The sequence below is a fragment of the Elgaria multicarinata genome, chromosome 5 (assembly GCF_023053635.1).
Source record: "Elgaria multicarinata webbii isolate HBS135686 ecotype San Diego chromosome 5, rElgMul1.1.pri, whole genome shotgun sequence".
In the NCBI taxonomy this organism is placed as follows: Eukaryota; Metazoa; Chordata; class Lepidosauria; order Squamata; family Anguidae; genus Elgaria; species Elgaria multicarinata.
In genome coordinates, this window is record NC_086175.1 from 54,723,959 (window position 1) to 54,740,113 (window position 16,155).

General features: G+C 40.5%; 1 protein-coding gene across 1 annotated transcript in view; it reads left to right on the forward strand.

The window, feature by feature from the left end:
* Positions 1–5,879: 5,879 nt before the first annotated feature.
* Positions 5,880–16,155, forward strand: part of FRMPD4 (FERM and PDZ domain containing 4) — a 246,807-nt gene continuing 236,531 nt past the window's right edge. The window contains exon 1 of the mRNA XM_063126381.1: positions 5,880–5,995. Within this exon, the coding sequence (XP_062982451.1) occupies positions 5,955–5,995 (41 nt within the window). The 5' untranslated portion in view covers positions 5,880–5,954. The remainder of the gene's footprint in view (positions 5,996–16,155) is intronic.

The following is a 16,155-nucleotide window of genomic DNA, read 5'->3' on the forward strand; positions in this document are numbered from 1 at the left end:
CTGCTATTTAGTATTTCCCAATTAACACCGCTGTCACACACACACAAAAGAAAAACACACACAAAGGTGTACTTAATGGTAACAAAATAAAAAGCTTATTTATGAAAATGAGCTTTTAATTGCTTCTCTGGGACTAAAGCAATTTGGATGTTTTAAAAAGTATTTGTGTTCAAACCAAGTTAATTAGTTTTCATCTGCTGTGGAGTCAAAAGTGCAATGAAATTATCAAATACTTTCCTTAGCTTTCTAGATGCATGCAGAACAACAAAAATGGCTTGTTCTATAAGAATGAAATGTAGAGGTTTTCCCCTTTGAAAATGCATTTCTATAATGGCCTAAACAAGTTCTACAACATATTATACTCTGTAGATAGCTATATCTAGTACTGTTGGTTTTTTGCTACATTTTGAGAAAATGCCTTCTGTAATTCTGTTCTTCACTTTGCAGGGGTTGGCGTTAAGAAAATTGTAGTTTTCTTAAAATTATCTTATCAGTATATTTGGATATACTAGCATTTGATTTAACTTGCACATGCATATGCTTTATTTTTGGGTTGCTGTACCTGCTATTAGGGGAAAACTGTGTAACACATACTTCAGTGTAGCAGCAACCCTATTTCTAAACAGAATTAAAGGTAATTATCTAGAGGTAAATGGAACACTGGGTTGAATCCAGATTTAGGATTGTATCCAGTGTTATTTCTAATGAATGGGACTTAAGATAGACTAACAATGGATATGAACTATTTTATAAACCTTTAGTATGCAAACCTAAGCATGCATAATAATAATAATTATAATAATAATAATAATAATAATAATAATAATAATAATTCTTTCCCGCCTCTCCATTTTGATCGAGGCTGGGAACAACAGTAAATGGTAAAATACATAAAACTGAATTAAAACATAATATACATTGTTAAAACATCCTACAAAACATTCTAAAAACATAAAAACACCTTAGACAGAAATAAGCCAGCATGGCTGGAGAATGCTGGGAGTTGTAGGACGTATTTCTGTCTAAACATGCTTAGAATTGCACCCTTAGTTATACTTACTGTAGACCCACTGAAAACAATGGGACAAGTTAGTCATGACTAACCTAAGTCCCATTGATTTCAGTACGTTTATTCTAAGCATGATTATGTCTGGCTTCAACCCTCTATCTTAGGGTAACAAGTCACCTGTAGCATAAAGCACATTTCCTTGAAAAAACTAAGGTTCTAAACAACATCACATGGAACATCATCAGCAATTTGTTAAATTATTTGCTTATGCATGTGATGCTGTGCTGTTTGCTTTTCTTGGTAATTAGGCCTTGAGAGTGCAGTAAGAGTCATATGGGCTAGTACTGCACATTAGCACTTCAACCTGTTAATCCACTAAGTACAAAAGATCTTGCTTAAGGCAAAGGAAGTAATCCACCTTCAAGAAAGAGTGATTTAATGCCCAGTACAGAAAACACTTTCAGTTGGCATTCAGCATTACATAATACATTTTGCAGTAGAGTGAGGTGCCCAGGATATACAGCCATGTGGGAGCTCTCTCCCTGTGGCGAGATCCCATGTCACTAGGGAATGTGTGTCACTAAAGCAACCAAGAGAGGGCACCAGGGACAACGAGGACCAGTTGTGTGAGTCTTTTCCATCCTTTTTATATTCTTCCTCCTGGTGGGGTGTTGATTGGTTGGGAAAGACCCACACAATTTGCTCCACCGGTAGTCTTGCCACTCACTAGAAGCATAGGCTTGCAGCATAAGGAAGCAATTCCAAAATGTGTTGAATGCATGTGAAGGAGGCCAGAGATGTGGCAGACTACATAGTAAAACTGTTGCTAGACTGTAGTACTTGACATTCTCTTTTCCTCTGACATCTAGGTTTTGAATGTGCAGGAAGTTTTATATTTGGAATAGCATTCATTACTGATGGGTGAACTTTCCTCAACTTGCTTAAAACTTGGGCTATAAAATTTATCTCAGAAAAGCAGTCAGTGCTCTAGAAGTAAGTGAACCGAGCCAAGAGAGTAGGCAGAGGTAGAAGTGTCCCTCCTTCACACACTAGGACTATTCTCAGATTACACCAGAGGTCAGCAACAAGATAAGGCCCACATGCAAGATAATGGGATGGAGAGATATGGGGATTCCCTAATACAAACTCAAACACAACTTGGAAGGGGATGGAAGACTGATTGTGGCATCTAGGACATTTCTGTGCTTACAGAACCCAAGAAGTATTTATGACACATAGGTTGATATTGCAGTCACTTTATAGACAAACCGTGTCTGTGCCTAAGCAGACAAAATTGGATTTTCTCTGGTTTATGAATCAATCCTAAAATAAGTAACATGCACAGATTCTGTAGTTCTAATCAAATTTGGCATAATTGTAATTATAAATTGATACAGGAAGAATTAAATGGGAAGTATTTAGATCTTTAGCACAAACATTAAATGAAATGCTATGCTGTGTCATTGCCAGTGGTAGATTTGTAAGATGAATGGGTGTTTATTGTCTGAGTTGTTCAGCGTTCTCACAAGGTAAATAGGCAGTCAATCTTTTTTTATATATTGCTTTAAAGAAAAGAATGGCATGAAACCAGCAGCATACTGAGCATGTGTACAAACTGTTCCTCTTTGTATTATCTATATACCAATAAGGCCCTGTAGATTGTGCGATGACACAACGTTTAGATTCTTACTGGAGCTGCACAGTCTTGGTTTAGGTCTTAACTAGTACTACACAGCTTGAAGATGGGCATAAAAATAGGAGTTGGGACAGTGCTTAGCCTTGTGGGGGCCCTGTGGTCCAAAAAGGGTTCTTTTTTTGGCGGGGGTCTAAAACGGCTATTGCATACTATTTTACTGTGCAGAAAACTACACAACTATGCCTTGACTTTGTCTAAATTAGCATGTCTGCATTCTAATGCTCATTTGAAGCAAAGTGAAATGTCCCAAGGAGAAGGAAGGGAGAATTTGAGCAGAATGCTAGCAGGTATGACCATGAGGTGGTAGAGAGCTGGCTGAAAAGACTGGTAAACCAAAGGGGTTTAATACAACAACAACAACAACAACAACAACACTCAAATGAACTTTTAGGGATAAAAAGGACTATACACAAGTGTGCATCTCCACAGCACAGGTGATTGGAAAAAGTAGGAAGCAGACAAGCAGAAATCATCAGTGACATTAATAAATCCAATAAATAAAAAACTATGGTTTACAAAAAAAAAAAAAAAGGCTATACACTTGGACAGGATGGAGAGGTGATTGTGGGGTTGTGGGAAACTGATGATCAATAACTTAGGTCCACTTGCTTCTCTCTTTTTACACCAGCCTTCCCCAACCTGGTGCCCTCTAGATGTAGTCCTGGCATTCCCAGCCAGCATGGCCTTTAGCATCCTCTTTTCCAGAATTAGGATAGAACGTATGCAACCCACCAAGGAACTCCCAAACATTTGTAGCACTTTAAACTAATGAAGGCAACTAATGAATCTCGAATGCCTAATCAGGGCAGTTCTAAAAGAGTCCATTTAAAATGCTGCACTTGTTTTAGAGTTTTTTTGGGCATGTCTACACCATGCTGATATCCTGAGATGTGCATCCCTGTGCATCCCAATGACACATAGGGGATCCTGGGAGCAGGCAGGGATTTATCCCTCCATTTGCCTGGGATAATCCTTAGGTGTAGAAAGGGCCATAGTGGATCGCATATGTTCTATCCTGATTCTAGAAAAGGGGATGCTGTAGAACAGCATTCTCCAATGATGTCCTCCATATGTGTTGGATGGCAACTCCCAACATTCTCAGCCATGGCAACTCTTTTAGATGCCATAACAAGAAATGGCTTGCTGTTGATAGACTTTTCTCAGCTACTACTGGATCCAGGCTCACATACATTCTCACAAAATAACAGAGGATAAGGAAAGACTATATATACATTTTAGAGTTTTATCTTCTGATTTCACTTTTGCCCCAAGCACGATAAAATAATAATAAAAATGTTCTGATGTAGGAAGTCAGACCCACCAAGTTCTTTGTTACTGTTCCACTGATCAGAAACTCTGTATATTGATGCAAAATAAAAATGGCAAAACTAATGTTATTTGTAAGTCCCACAGAACATAAGCAAATATGCATGACTCTAACCACTGTACCTTACTCCCTTCAGTAGAACTCAAGGAGTCCTCCCAGTTCCCTTCAATGCAGGCAGCTGTTCACCTGCCTCATCCCAAACAACTCATAGACAGATGGGACTACCATCTTTCCCAGTTGAATTTCGGCCTGCATTTCCTGGATGAAGCTGAAGTGGTTTTCTTCCCCTTTTATCATTTCCCATGATTCAAGTGTAACACAGTACTGTTGCTCCAACCACCTTACCTTACCTCCTTCAGTAGAACACAAGGAATCCTCCAAGCTCTTACCAAGTACAGTTTGGTGGGCTATTTGGGGGCTGAATCTGCTGGGAAGTATGAATGTGAGGAGAGTTCTCCTCATGCATTGGTTTCCCTGCAGAGTTTGGGGCCCCCTCTTCACCACCCTATCTTTCCCAAGCACATTCAACCAACCCCCAATCTGCCAAACAGCATCATCTGGGTGTGTGTGCTGGGGAACCAATTACCTAGGGAAGTCATGGGGTCTCCCACCTTAGAGGCATTAAAAATGCTGCTGGGCAGCCATCTGTCAGGTAAGTGTTAAGGTAGATTCTTGCATTCAGCAAGCCATTCTAGCCCTGCATTCTCTGTTTCTGACAGAGGCCAGACGTTTTTGGGAAGCCTACAAGCAGAGCACTTCCACCCACCATCTGTCACCCAGGGCCAAGTTACACTTTACTTTAAGCACAGTTTTCCAGCCTCTGCTGTAAGGCAAGTGAAGGGAGGAGAGGTTGCTGTTTGATCTTCTCTCCTCACCAGAAAGGGCTGCCGATCAGCTCCTTTTTCCTTCAAAACAGAAGGAAAAGCAGCTTTTTGAAAACTGTACTCATTCTTGCAGTTCCACACACAGCTTAGTGTGAGAAAGAGGTGACTGGAGTTTTTCGCTGGAACCTATTTGAAATGATGGAGGAGTGTTCCAGGAGCAAGTGCAGTATTATTGCTAAAACACCGGAGTGCCTCTGAAGAACCACAGCCCGCCAGGCTTAGAAGCAACAATTCGGGGCTCCTAAGACAGGAAGCTGGCTAGACTCCTGCCCCCTTCTCATCCTGGAGCTTCAGCCCTTTCCAGTCAGAAGGAGTGAAGCAGTGAAGGCCGGTGGCTCTGATGTCAGTGGGGCTGTGTCTCCGCCCTGGGTTTCAGTCAGAGTTCTAAAGAAGCTATCCAAGGTGCTGAACCTTACCTCAAAATAACTTCAGCATCTTGCATAGGTCCTTCAGAGTTCTGACTGAAACCCAGGGCGGAGACACAGCCCCACTGACATAGCCTTACTGAAATTCGAGCCACCAGCCTCCACTGGCGACAGCACCAGTAGCCAGGAGGCAGCTGGGGGGGCCACATTGGCAGGTGCAGAATCAGTAGCAGCTGCTCCGTTCCCAGCTCGTGACCGCGTCGCCTTGCATTTCCTTTCCTCCTTTATCTCTCGCTCGCGCCACGGTGCGCGGGGACTGCCGCCGCCGCCGCCCGTTCCTGGTGGTTTTCTACGCCTCTGCGCAGACGCCGGCTCACTTCTTCGCCTGCCTGACGCCTCAGCAGCTTAGCCCCGAGTCGGCCGCGGGAGCGCGAGTGCGCGCGCAACCGAGGCGGCGGCGGCAGCAGCAGCAGCGGTAGTACTCAATGGCGCTGGGAGACGCTGCACGCCCCGCTCCTGGCCGGAGGGGGGTAGCAGCAGCAGCAGCAGCAGCCGCCTCGGTCGCCAGCTTTTTCTTCGGCCAGGGCTGCTGCTACCATGCCTAGACCCTTCTTCCTGCCATGGAGCCGCTGCTGGAGTGAGTGAGAGAGGCAGAGCTCCGGCGCCTGCATGGATGGATGTGTTTAGCTTTGTCAAGATTGCCAAGCTCTCCGGGTAGGTGCTGCTGCTGCTGCTTCTTCTGCTGCTCCTTTCCCTCGTCCTCGTCCTCCTCCCTCTCCCTGGGTCTTCCTTAGGTTTGCTCGCATTGCTGCTGCTTTTACCGCCGCCGCTGCCTCCTCTATTTGGTACCTTGTCAATTCTGGCGGTTTGCTATTTGATGGTGGCGGCGGTGGGGAACGGAAAGGAACGAGAGGTGAGTTTGCTGCTAACCCGCTTCAACTTCCCTGCCACTCAAGAGAGGGTCTAGGGTTTGCTGACTGGTGATGCCTGCTCTCCCCCCTCCCCCCTCGCCCCATGGCACCTGCCCTGGGCTCTGTTCATCAAGCCAGGAGCTTCCTGTGTGCACATCAAAATGTTGATGTTATCTGGAATGGGGGCAGTGAGGATGAAAGGCGGCGTGGGCTGCCTCTTAAAGGGGCGAGCAGTGCTGCTTTCACAACTCTTTCGCTGGAGGTTTTTGTATGGGCTTGCCTGAGCCCCCAGGGTCAGGTTTCTTAAGGGTGGCTCTTTGGATAGAGTGAGCCTAGGCAGGGAAAGCTCTCCTGGGCTCAGCTACCCTTGGAGCATTAATTTTTAAGCTCAATATTTTAAAGACATTATATAATTTTTGGAAATGATGTTTAGTCACCTCAAAACCTTGTCTAGATGACCCAGCTTAAGTACTGATTGAACTACGCTCCTTATTATCAAGTTGGCTATAGTGTTACTTACACTCTCCCTGTGCTATATGAAAGAGATCACGTTGCACACAGAGAGTATTTTTAGAGAAGATGTGGAAAAAAATCCTCAGACTTTGAGTTCTGCCTTGTGTTGCCACCAGGTGATCGGTGATGGGGAGTCAATTATGACTATTTTTTTATTTGGCATAGCATGTGCAAAATTCATATTTCCAGGGTATATGAACTTTGGTATATGACAAAGATACTTTTCATGCAAAGATATCTCTCTTCTTTTAATACCAGCTGAATGCAGATGTCTTGTTGTAGAAAGGAAACTCATTTGGAGAGAAGTTAGGCCTAAGGCTACGCCGATATATGAATGCACAAACAGGTTAAGACTATTGAAAGCCATTTCACTGTGGTTAAAAACAATGACACAAATGGTTTTTGGAGGAAAGTGTTATGGAAAATGACATATATTCTCAAGGAAGTGGTATAAAGTGCTCAAGCTGTAGGATTCTTCTTTTTGGTAAGAATAATCATCCTAAAGAAACTACCTTGGATAGCATACAGTAGTTAGGGTATGCCACATTCTCCACTGGCCTTTAGCTACTTCAGTTGTACTGACTAAAATAGTATGTAGTCTAACAGGAAAACTCTTGTTACAGAAATAAAGGAGATATGTTATTTTAGAGCCTTAACAGGTTGTGTACCTGCCAAATTGACAAATGGTTCCTTTGTAGTACAGTGTGTTCAAAAGTTGGAAATTGCCACAGGTGTGAAAACATGTACTGCCAATTGAAATCTCCAGTAGCCTACTCCTGTAAAAAGAAAACCCTTTTCTTTATTTTCACTATTTTCCAAGTATTTGTATCCTAAGATGTCAGCATTACTTTCCCATGGGAAGAAGTGATAGTATGTAAAAACTCCTCTAACACCTTAGCAGTGAGGTTAACTAGCGTGTCTCAGAAGCTACTTGCAATATAGAATAAATGCCTTCTAAGGATGAGCTAATACATCACATTTCAAGATATCTGTGTTATTTCTCAGCTTGTTTTGCAGAGTTGCTTCACATTATAAGAGGGCATGATCTGTGATGACTGATATTTTCATAATGGATTATATCCCTTTTTATGCATTCAGATTCTTAAGTGATAATGACTACAATTACCATGTATGTTATGGAATGCCTGCATGTCCCCCTAAGATGTGCCTCACTACTAGGTGCTTAACTAATAGGCACCTTGGAAAATATTGGGAGGGAAACGCTGGCATAAATTGGGTCCAGAAATGCATCTAGTATTTCTTATTCAATATGTGGAATATTTTTGGATCATAAAATCAATGATAGTGGCTAAAATTATGTTAATCTGAATTTAAATTAATGGGAAGCTACTGACTAAAATGAATTTGTCAAAAATATGGAGAAACTGAGAGCAGGAGGAAACTGGTCAGAGGAATGATGACAAAGTGGGGAAAATGGTAGAGGGTGAAGGCATCAGAGGCCTAAGAGAAGGAGAGGAGAAGATGTAGTGGAGTCAGGCAAAGAAGAATGAAGGAAGCAGGGAGTTCATGAAAGGGTTACTGGTAGCAGCAGAAAACAAAGGAAAGGGTGGGGCAAAGTTAGCCGGAAACAGGAGGTGTGAACTAAGACTGGCACTTGTCTGTCAGTTTAGGAATAGTTTGTTTTTATGGCTCTGGGTACATACACATTTTCATCATTTGATGGGCATCTTCTTAGTTCTTTGTTGTTCATCCATCACAATTCTAAGCATGTTTATTCAGAAGAACTCTCCCGTAAGTGTGCATATCATTGCAGTCCTAGTTTTTCCCCCCAGTTTTGTATCTGGAAGTCAGGTATGAGACTGAACCAACACTGTGCAGTGTTATCCTTAGGCTGCAATTTTATACACACTTACCTGGAAGTAATCCCCACTGAACTCAATGGGACTTACTTCACTGACCAGATATGTACAGGACTGCATTGTCAGTAAGTTCTATTTAGAGTTATTTTGTTGATACTTTTCTGTTTATGGAGCACCTTACTAACAAAAAGGCTGATATGAATTCCTTGTAATGTGTTTGTAGATGTCTGTTAAGGACCAGCTGTTCAGCACTGAAAACCTCCTCCTTAGCTCACATGATCACTTTGAGCGGTATCTGTGGTTATCCTTGTTACAGTCTTGGGTCTGCTGATATGTCTCAGCTACCATGGACAGAGTCTGCTGCACATGCAAACTGGATCCACCAGTGAGGATGGAAGCTTTCATATAGAATCATAGAATAGTAGAGTTGGAAGGGGCCTATAAGACCATCGAGTCCAACCCCTCCTTGTTAATGCATACCTGAAAGATGGCTGTCCAGCTGCATCTTGAAGGCCTTTAGTGTGGGAGAGCCCATGAATTGGGCCAGTAATCTTTGTGTTATGTAACACTTGTGATCATAGGAACATATGAAGTTGCCTTTGACTGAGTCAAACCATTGATCCATTTAGTGCAGAACAGTCTATATTGACTTTTAGGAGTTCTTCAGGGTTTCAGACAGGAACCTTTCCCAACCTCACCTGGAGATGCCAGGGATTGATCCTGGGATCTTCTGTATACAAAGCATGTGCTCTGCCACAGAGCTAAATTACTTATTTATTTAGTTATTTATTTAATATGTAAAATATGTGTATATGTGTATGAGAGAGAATTAGAAACAAGTCAATGCAATTAATGGTTCTCCCTCCTCAACAGAGAAGTTTGCAATGGAGAAACTTTTATTTTTCTCTCTAACGGAATCAATTAAATATTTTCTGTAAAGGGAATATACTACTTTATTCTGTGAGGGAGAAATTTGTGTCCAGATTTATAATTTATAATGTCTATTTTTAATGTACTGTATATGTGTGTATGAAAATCAACCTGCTGGTGTATGGGATCTATTCTAGAGATATCCACATGGATGTTAACAGCCTCAGTTTACCAGTAGATGGGTGTGTGATAATAACAGAGGGAGTGAAATGTGGATCAAATGGCATGGGGTTTTCCTGGAGGCAGGGTGAACCCCTTCCTTCATTTAACTGTCTTGAAAGCCTTCATTCAGACATACAGTAGGTCCATGTTGGACGTATATAATTTTGCAAATAACTTCGCAAATTTTCTACCCCATACAAATGTGCAATTGCTCACCGGCACATACTTCTGATATTCATTTATTTATTTATTTATTGCATTTTTTACCGCCCAATAGCCAAAGCTCCCTGGGCGGTTCACAAAAACTAAAACTAAAACTAATGATAGTCATTAGTAGCCCAGCAGTGGCTGAAAAAAAGAACTGAAAAGAAAAATCATTCCAGTTTAGAAAACTTCCCTGCCTGGCCACTTGGATGTAGTTCTTACCTCTGGAAGTAGCTGTTTGTTAGGCTGGTGTTGGTGTAGCAGCAGCACAGCTACTCTCTGTAAACACACTCTATGTAAATTGTGGTGAAAGACCATTCTACTTACTGTATAGGTCAGGGGTGGGAAAGCTGTGATCCTCCAGATGTTGCACTACAACTCTCATTATACCTGACCTTTGGCCATGATAGTTGAGGCAGATGGGAGTCGGAGTCCAGTAACATCTGGAAGGCCACTGCTTCCCTATTCCTGATATAATTCCTTTCAAAGTTTTCTTCCCTATTAGTAGCTCTTAAAGGAATCGTCATTATTTATAAAACTAACAATAAATGATAGAAAATAAGATTTGTAAAGGTTTGAAAATTTTATTTCTTTATTAGATATTATCCCACCCAACTGGCAAATGCCATTAGAGTGGTTTGCAATCATAAAACTCAAAGCAACAATATAGTAACAACCACCACAACAATGCAACTAATGAAAACATACAAAATTTCAATATTTAAAACATTAAAAATATTAAAGTGCCAACTGTAAAACTAATAACAAAGAGAGAAAATTAAAAATTAAATGCCTCCTAGAAGAGGAAGCCCTTATCCTGGTATCTAAATGTATTCAATGAAGGCATCAGGCAGATCTCCCTGGGAAGAGCATTCCATAGATGAGGTGCCGCTACAGAGAAGGCTCTTTCCCTGGTGGTACGCAGAGAAAAGCCTCTGTTATAAGTTGGGCAGGAGCATATGGGAGAGAGTAATTCTCCCATAAAGGTTAGCCACCAACACTGTGAATCAGGCTCAGAAACTGACTGGCAACCAGTGCAGCTGATATGTCACTGGGGTAATATGTTCTGAACAGCCAGTCCCAGTGAGCTACCTTGCTCTGCTGTTCTATAGTAAGATAAGTTTCTAGACCATCTTCAGAGGTTCTAGAAAGACAAGAGATGAAAGTTCAAGATTAAAAAAAGTTCTGATACAGAGTAAGACCATTTAAGCACATTACTCTTTTCTTAGTGATAATACTTTAGAAATACTGCTCTTTGATTGTGTTGGGGACAGAAATGCTTTATCCCAAACCCGATTTCTAAAAACACCATTTGCATGTCAATTTTTTTTAATCTTAAGAAGTGATATGTCACTGGGGTAATATTTAAGCTTAAGCTTAAGATGTTTAGCTTTGTACATGCAACATAAGATTCCATGTGCTGTCATGTCAATGTCCCTTTATATATTCATCTTTGAAAGATAGCGATACTATATCCTTTCTAGAAGGACAGAGATTAATTGCATTTGTTATAGTTGTAGTAGTAGAGCTCTTGTGATGTAGCTCTTGTTGGATACATTTTAACATCCATGAGCCTTCTTTAATTTCTATGTGCCACTGACATATGTTAGATGAAAGCAGCAGGTATAGTCTATAACTGAAATGGAACATGTTATTTGACTAGCAAGTTTGTTACTACCAACTTTGTCTACCATCCAGTTCAACCAATGTGATAGCATTTAAATCTAATGTTTGGTACAAAGCAAAAAGGGTTGCATGGGGTTTGTTGCATTTTATCCAGTGTAGATACAGTATATACCAAGAAAGAGTTTGGCTCTATTTAGGATCAATTTGTTCTGCACTTATTGTTGTTAAATTGACTAAGAAGATTTTAGTGGCAAGGGTGTTTTTCATTGCCTGTAACATGGAGGCACTTTGAAGGTAGGTTTTCTTATTTTATACTATTTTAGGTTATTATGGAAGCCTGGCCAATTGTAATTTAAACCTTAGCCTGAAATTACAAGTGGTTTGTAGATATACTCAGATCTACAGGAAAGAATTGATGTTCTATTACATTCTCAACCATTTTCTCAAATATGGATTATTATACATCACAATTTAGCATCTGAGTGATAAAAGAAATAGTGGAGTGGTTACATGGATTTGCTAGCATCTCTTCTTGTAAAGATCCATTTTTTATTCTCGTAGCTGACAGTTTGTTACTATTTATAAAATAAATGAATGCAGAAGATCAAATAGGAAAGGGGAAGGAAAAAAGGAACTTGTCAAAGTAACAGGGCTACTCTGGAACTTAAGTTTCTTGATATATTTATGTAGAACAAGGGGCATGGTTACTTAAATAGCCCTCCTCTTATCTGCGGTTAGAGTAATGTTGTTGTTGTTTATTCGTTCAGTCATTTCCGACTCTTCGTGACTTCATGGACCAGCCCACACCAGAGCTTTCTAAAAAGTAGATTCTAGAGGGGTAAACATATTAGTCTCTTAGATGCCACAGCAAAAGAATGTTTATGCCCTTTGGCATAAATTTTTGTGCACTAGAGTTACAAATTGATGTACATACTGTTATCCTCTTAGTGTATGTATGTATGGTTGTGTTTACATGGTTATAGAGAAATTCAAGAGCGCTATGAAACGCAGGCAATATAGTCTGGACACATTTGACATACAAACCATGGTTTAGTGCAACATGCATGACACAGCACGACTCGGCTTCACCCTGCACTTCACCATGTTCATTCTCCTGGGAGGAGAGATTCAGAAGCTTTTCCTTTTGATGCTGCTTTCCATTAACCATGGTTTGTGTCTTCTGGACCAACAAACTGTGGTTAACTTTAACTATAATTTAAAACAAGCCAATTTCAAAGCATGGTTTCTGAAGCCAGTTTATTTAAATTAACCATGGTTAATTTTAACTGCAATTCCTGGTGACTTGGGGAGCTGTGATTAACTAAAAGCAGAGGCATACATTTCCAAACTCATCTTCCTGGGCCACTTGGTGCGGGGAGAAGAGGGGAACTGTGAGAGACTGAGTCTTGGTACAGTTAATGCATGTTGCTCTAAAACATGGTTTGGCATGGCATGCAAATTCATTGTGATATTCTAAACATAGCTCAAATATGTTTATTTGACCATACAGATGAGCACCCATACATTATAACACAGAGAATCTCTATTTCTAAGAACAGCTGGGGAATGTAGTTAGATCTTATACATGTCTTCTTCTAAGGAAGTTGAATGGGACTGTGTTCACAGAAAGTCTACTCATGAGTAAGGTGTAATATAAACATTATAAAACCATTGCTAATGCTTTGGAATCTTGTTTTCTATAACCCACCTTGAGTCTTGTTCTGTTTATGAGAAATCTGGCATATACATGGTAAATAAATAATACTTGAATAAAAGGTTTATTCAACTTTATCTTTAACTGACAGAGCCAGAGGATTTATGAATAGTAGAAAACCAAAAGACTGCTTAGGTCGCACAATGGGCTTGTGATAGTCCAGTGCAATAATTCTTCATATATTTTTGAACATCTAACCGAAAGCCATATCACAAACTGAATGGAATTTCAAAAGAAGTTTGCCAGGGAATGGTGTTGGGAGGAAACATAAATAAGTGACATGGACAAAGAGGATTCCAACCGATCATCTTCGGAGGCTCCAAAGTTAAGAGGAGAAAACACAGTGATGGAAAGGCATTGTGAGGCTTCTATCTCCCCAGGACCTAGTTCTCCAGAGGAAGTCCAGGGGGCAGCTCCCTTGCATCCAGAGTAAACTCCATTACCGTCCCTGGACTTTGAGAACTCAGGCCATGAAGACACTAGCATGCCACAACCACTCTGATGTCACCATAGTCAAAAGGCTGCTAAAACAGAGCAAGCCCTTCTACCTGTGCTCTACGAGAAAAGGTAGAAGCAGAGCTAACCAGCCTAAAGGCTAGTAGCTTCCTATTTAAGCTTCAGTCTTGCTGCAGTTTTTGTTGGAGCAGTCTAGTTTCAAGCCCCAGCACTACTTGGAGCTTTCCATGGTGCTGATCTCTTTTCATATTGCTGTCTGAGAACTCTGACCTAACCTGATCCTTGCTCCAGATCTTTTCCATAGCAGAACGCTACAACCCAAGTCATGTCACAGAGCATGTCACACCATGTCACCCATGGCCTGAAATAGTACAATAAGTAAATATGGAGAGAGGCAGTTTCAACTATCTGAACAGGAAAACAACAACCCAAAAGAAGAACTTTATCTGGATGATAGAAGGCATGTACAGTTGTCCTTGGGGTAATCCTTTTGGAGTTACCTGACTGCTTGGGGTACAATGTGCAGTTATATTGTATTTTATGTTAACATTTAGAGTATTTTTTGTCCTGCTCCTCAGAAAAAAAAGGCTCCTGGGACAGCTTACAAATAGTCAATAAAAGAAGATTGTCCCTGCCCAGAAGCTTACAACCTAAAAGACACAACACATAAGGAAAAACAAATAAGGAGGGAAAAGTGGGAAAGATTTTAAGGGAAAAGACAACTATATTAATGAAATCCTGCTAGTGAATTCAGTAAACAAGCTATATACAAAATAGAATTAAATTCACTTCCACTGCAGAGCTGGGTTAAGCTTGCAAACAGTTAAAGTCTTAACCATCCAAAACCTGCATCTATTAGAACAATGTACCGATATGACTCTCTACAGACACTTTAAACTGTAAGGGCATTTAATCCACTGTATTGTGTGTATTAACAACTGGATTCAATCATTTCACTCAGCAAAATACAAAGTAAAACATCAATTTGGCTTAACCCATCTCATGAATAACTTTCGGTCCTATATAGATGTAACACCTGTTCCAAACCACTGTGTTAATACTTTTGATAACATTCCAGGTATCATTCCAACTAGAGCAGCCTTCCCAAGTTGGTGTCCTCCAGATGTATTAGACTACAACTCTCATCATCCTCCAATCAGCATCTGGACGGCATCAGATTCGGAAGAATGAACTAGGCTCTGAGTTCTTGTAGTGCTTTTCCTATTTTAAGGCTGCCATCCTAAGCACACTTAATTAGTTAATAAGTTCTCTTGAACTCGATTGGAAACATGCATAGCCAGTGTGGTATAGTAGCTAAAGTGTTGGATTGGGAGTCAGGAGATCCTTGGTTCTAGACCCCACTCAGCCATAGAAACCCATTGGGTGACTTTGGGCCAGTCACAGACTCTCAGCCCAACCTACCTCACAGGGTTGCTGTTGTGAGGATAAAATGGAGAGGAGGAGGATTATGTATGCCGCCTTGGGTTTCTTGAAGGAAAAAAGGTGGGATATAAATGTAATAAATAAATACATACATACATAAATTCTGCTTCCAGTGACACACAATGGAATGTTGTTATTGAATACTTTGTTGTATGAAGGATTGAATACATTTTAATCTACTTGCTCATGTACATTGTAGGGTGTGTATCCAGTGGAAGTGAGAATCCAACACACCTCACTGATTCTTTCCTATTTAAGCTTCAGTCTTGCTCTGCTTTTTGTGATTAATCTTCAAAATTGTGTTTGCCACTGGTGTGAAAAAAATATCTGAGTCTCTCAACTTGGTCACAGTTTTTGAGAGACTTTTTTTTCAAAATGATGATGTTCCCTGGAGAAATATATAAGAAAATACTCTCATTTAAGGTGTGTTTTGGGGAATATCAGTTTTCATTCAAAAAGCTGTTGAAAATGCAAATATGACAAGTGTAGTAAACAAATATTATGTAGAGATTAAACTGGTGATATTGATCTTACTGGACTATACACTAAACATTTGGTCATTATCTAATGATTTAAGAGGGAGAGAGTTGGACGCTTTATAAACAGGAGCTTTTCTTGTTAAGCCTTAGGGATTTATGAGTTTCTCTTTCTGGAAGAGCTAGGGAGAATCATTATGCTGTTGACTGCTAAGGGAACTGCTGCTAGAGAATTTTGGAGTTTCCACAACAGGCCCAAATAAAGATTATGAGCAAAGGGAGAACAACTTCCAGGTAAGAAATCGTATTATAATAAATGCATTATAAGAAGAGAGCCAACATGCAGATAATTTCCTTTTAGTAGCAAGGCTGTCAGGTAGGACCAGCTTCTTACAGGTTGTACTGCAACTAGTGGACTTCAAAAAGTTTGAGAGAGAGAAAACAGATTAATTGTTTTAGGAAATTCAGGTTAAAAGGTGGGGCAAGAAAGCACAAGGGAGTTGTTAAGAGTAGGACTGTGTGTTTGCATTTGGGGTAGGAATATGAATCCCATTAACTCCCCCATGTCTTCAAGGAATTGTTCTTTTTAGTCTTGGTAGAAATTATTTGGAACTTTCTG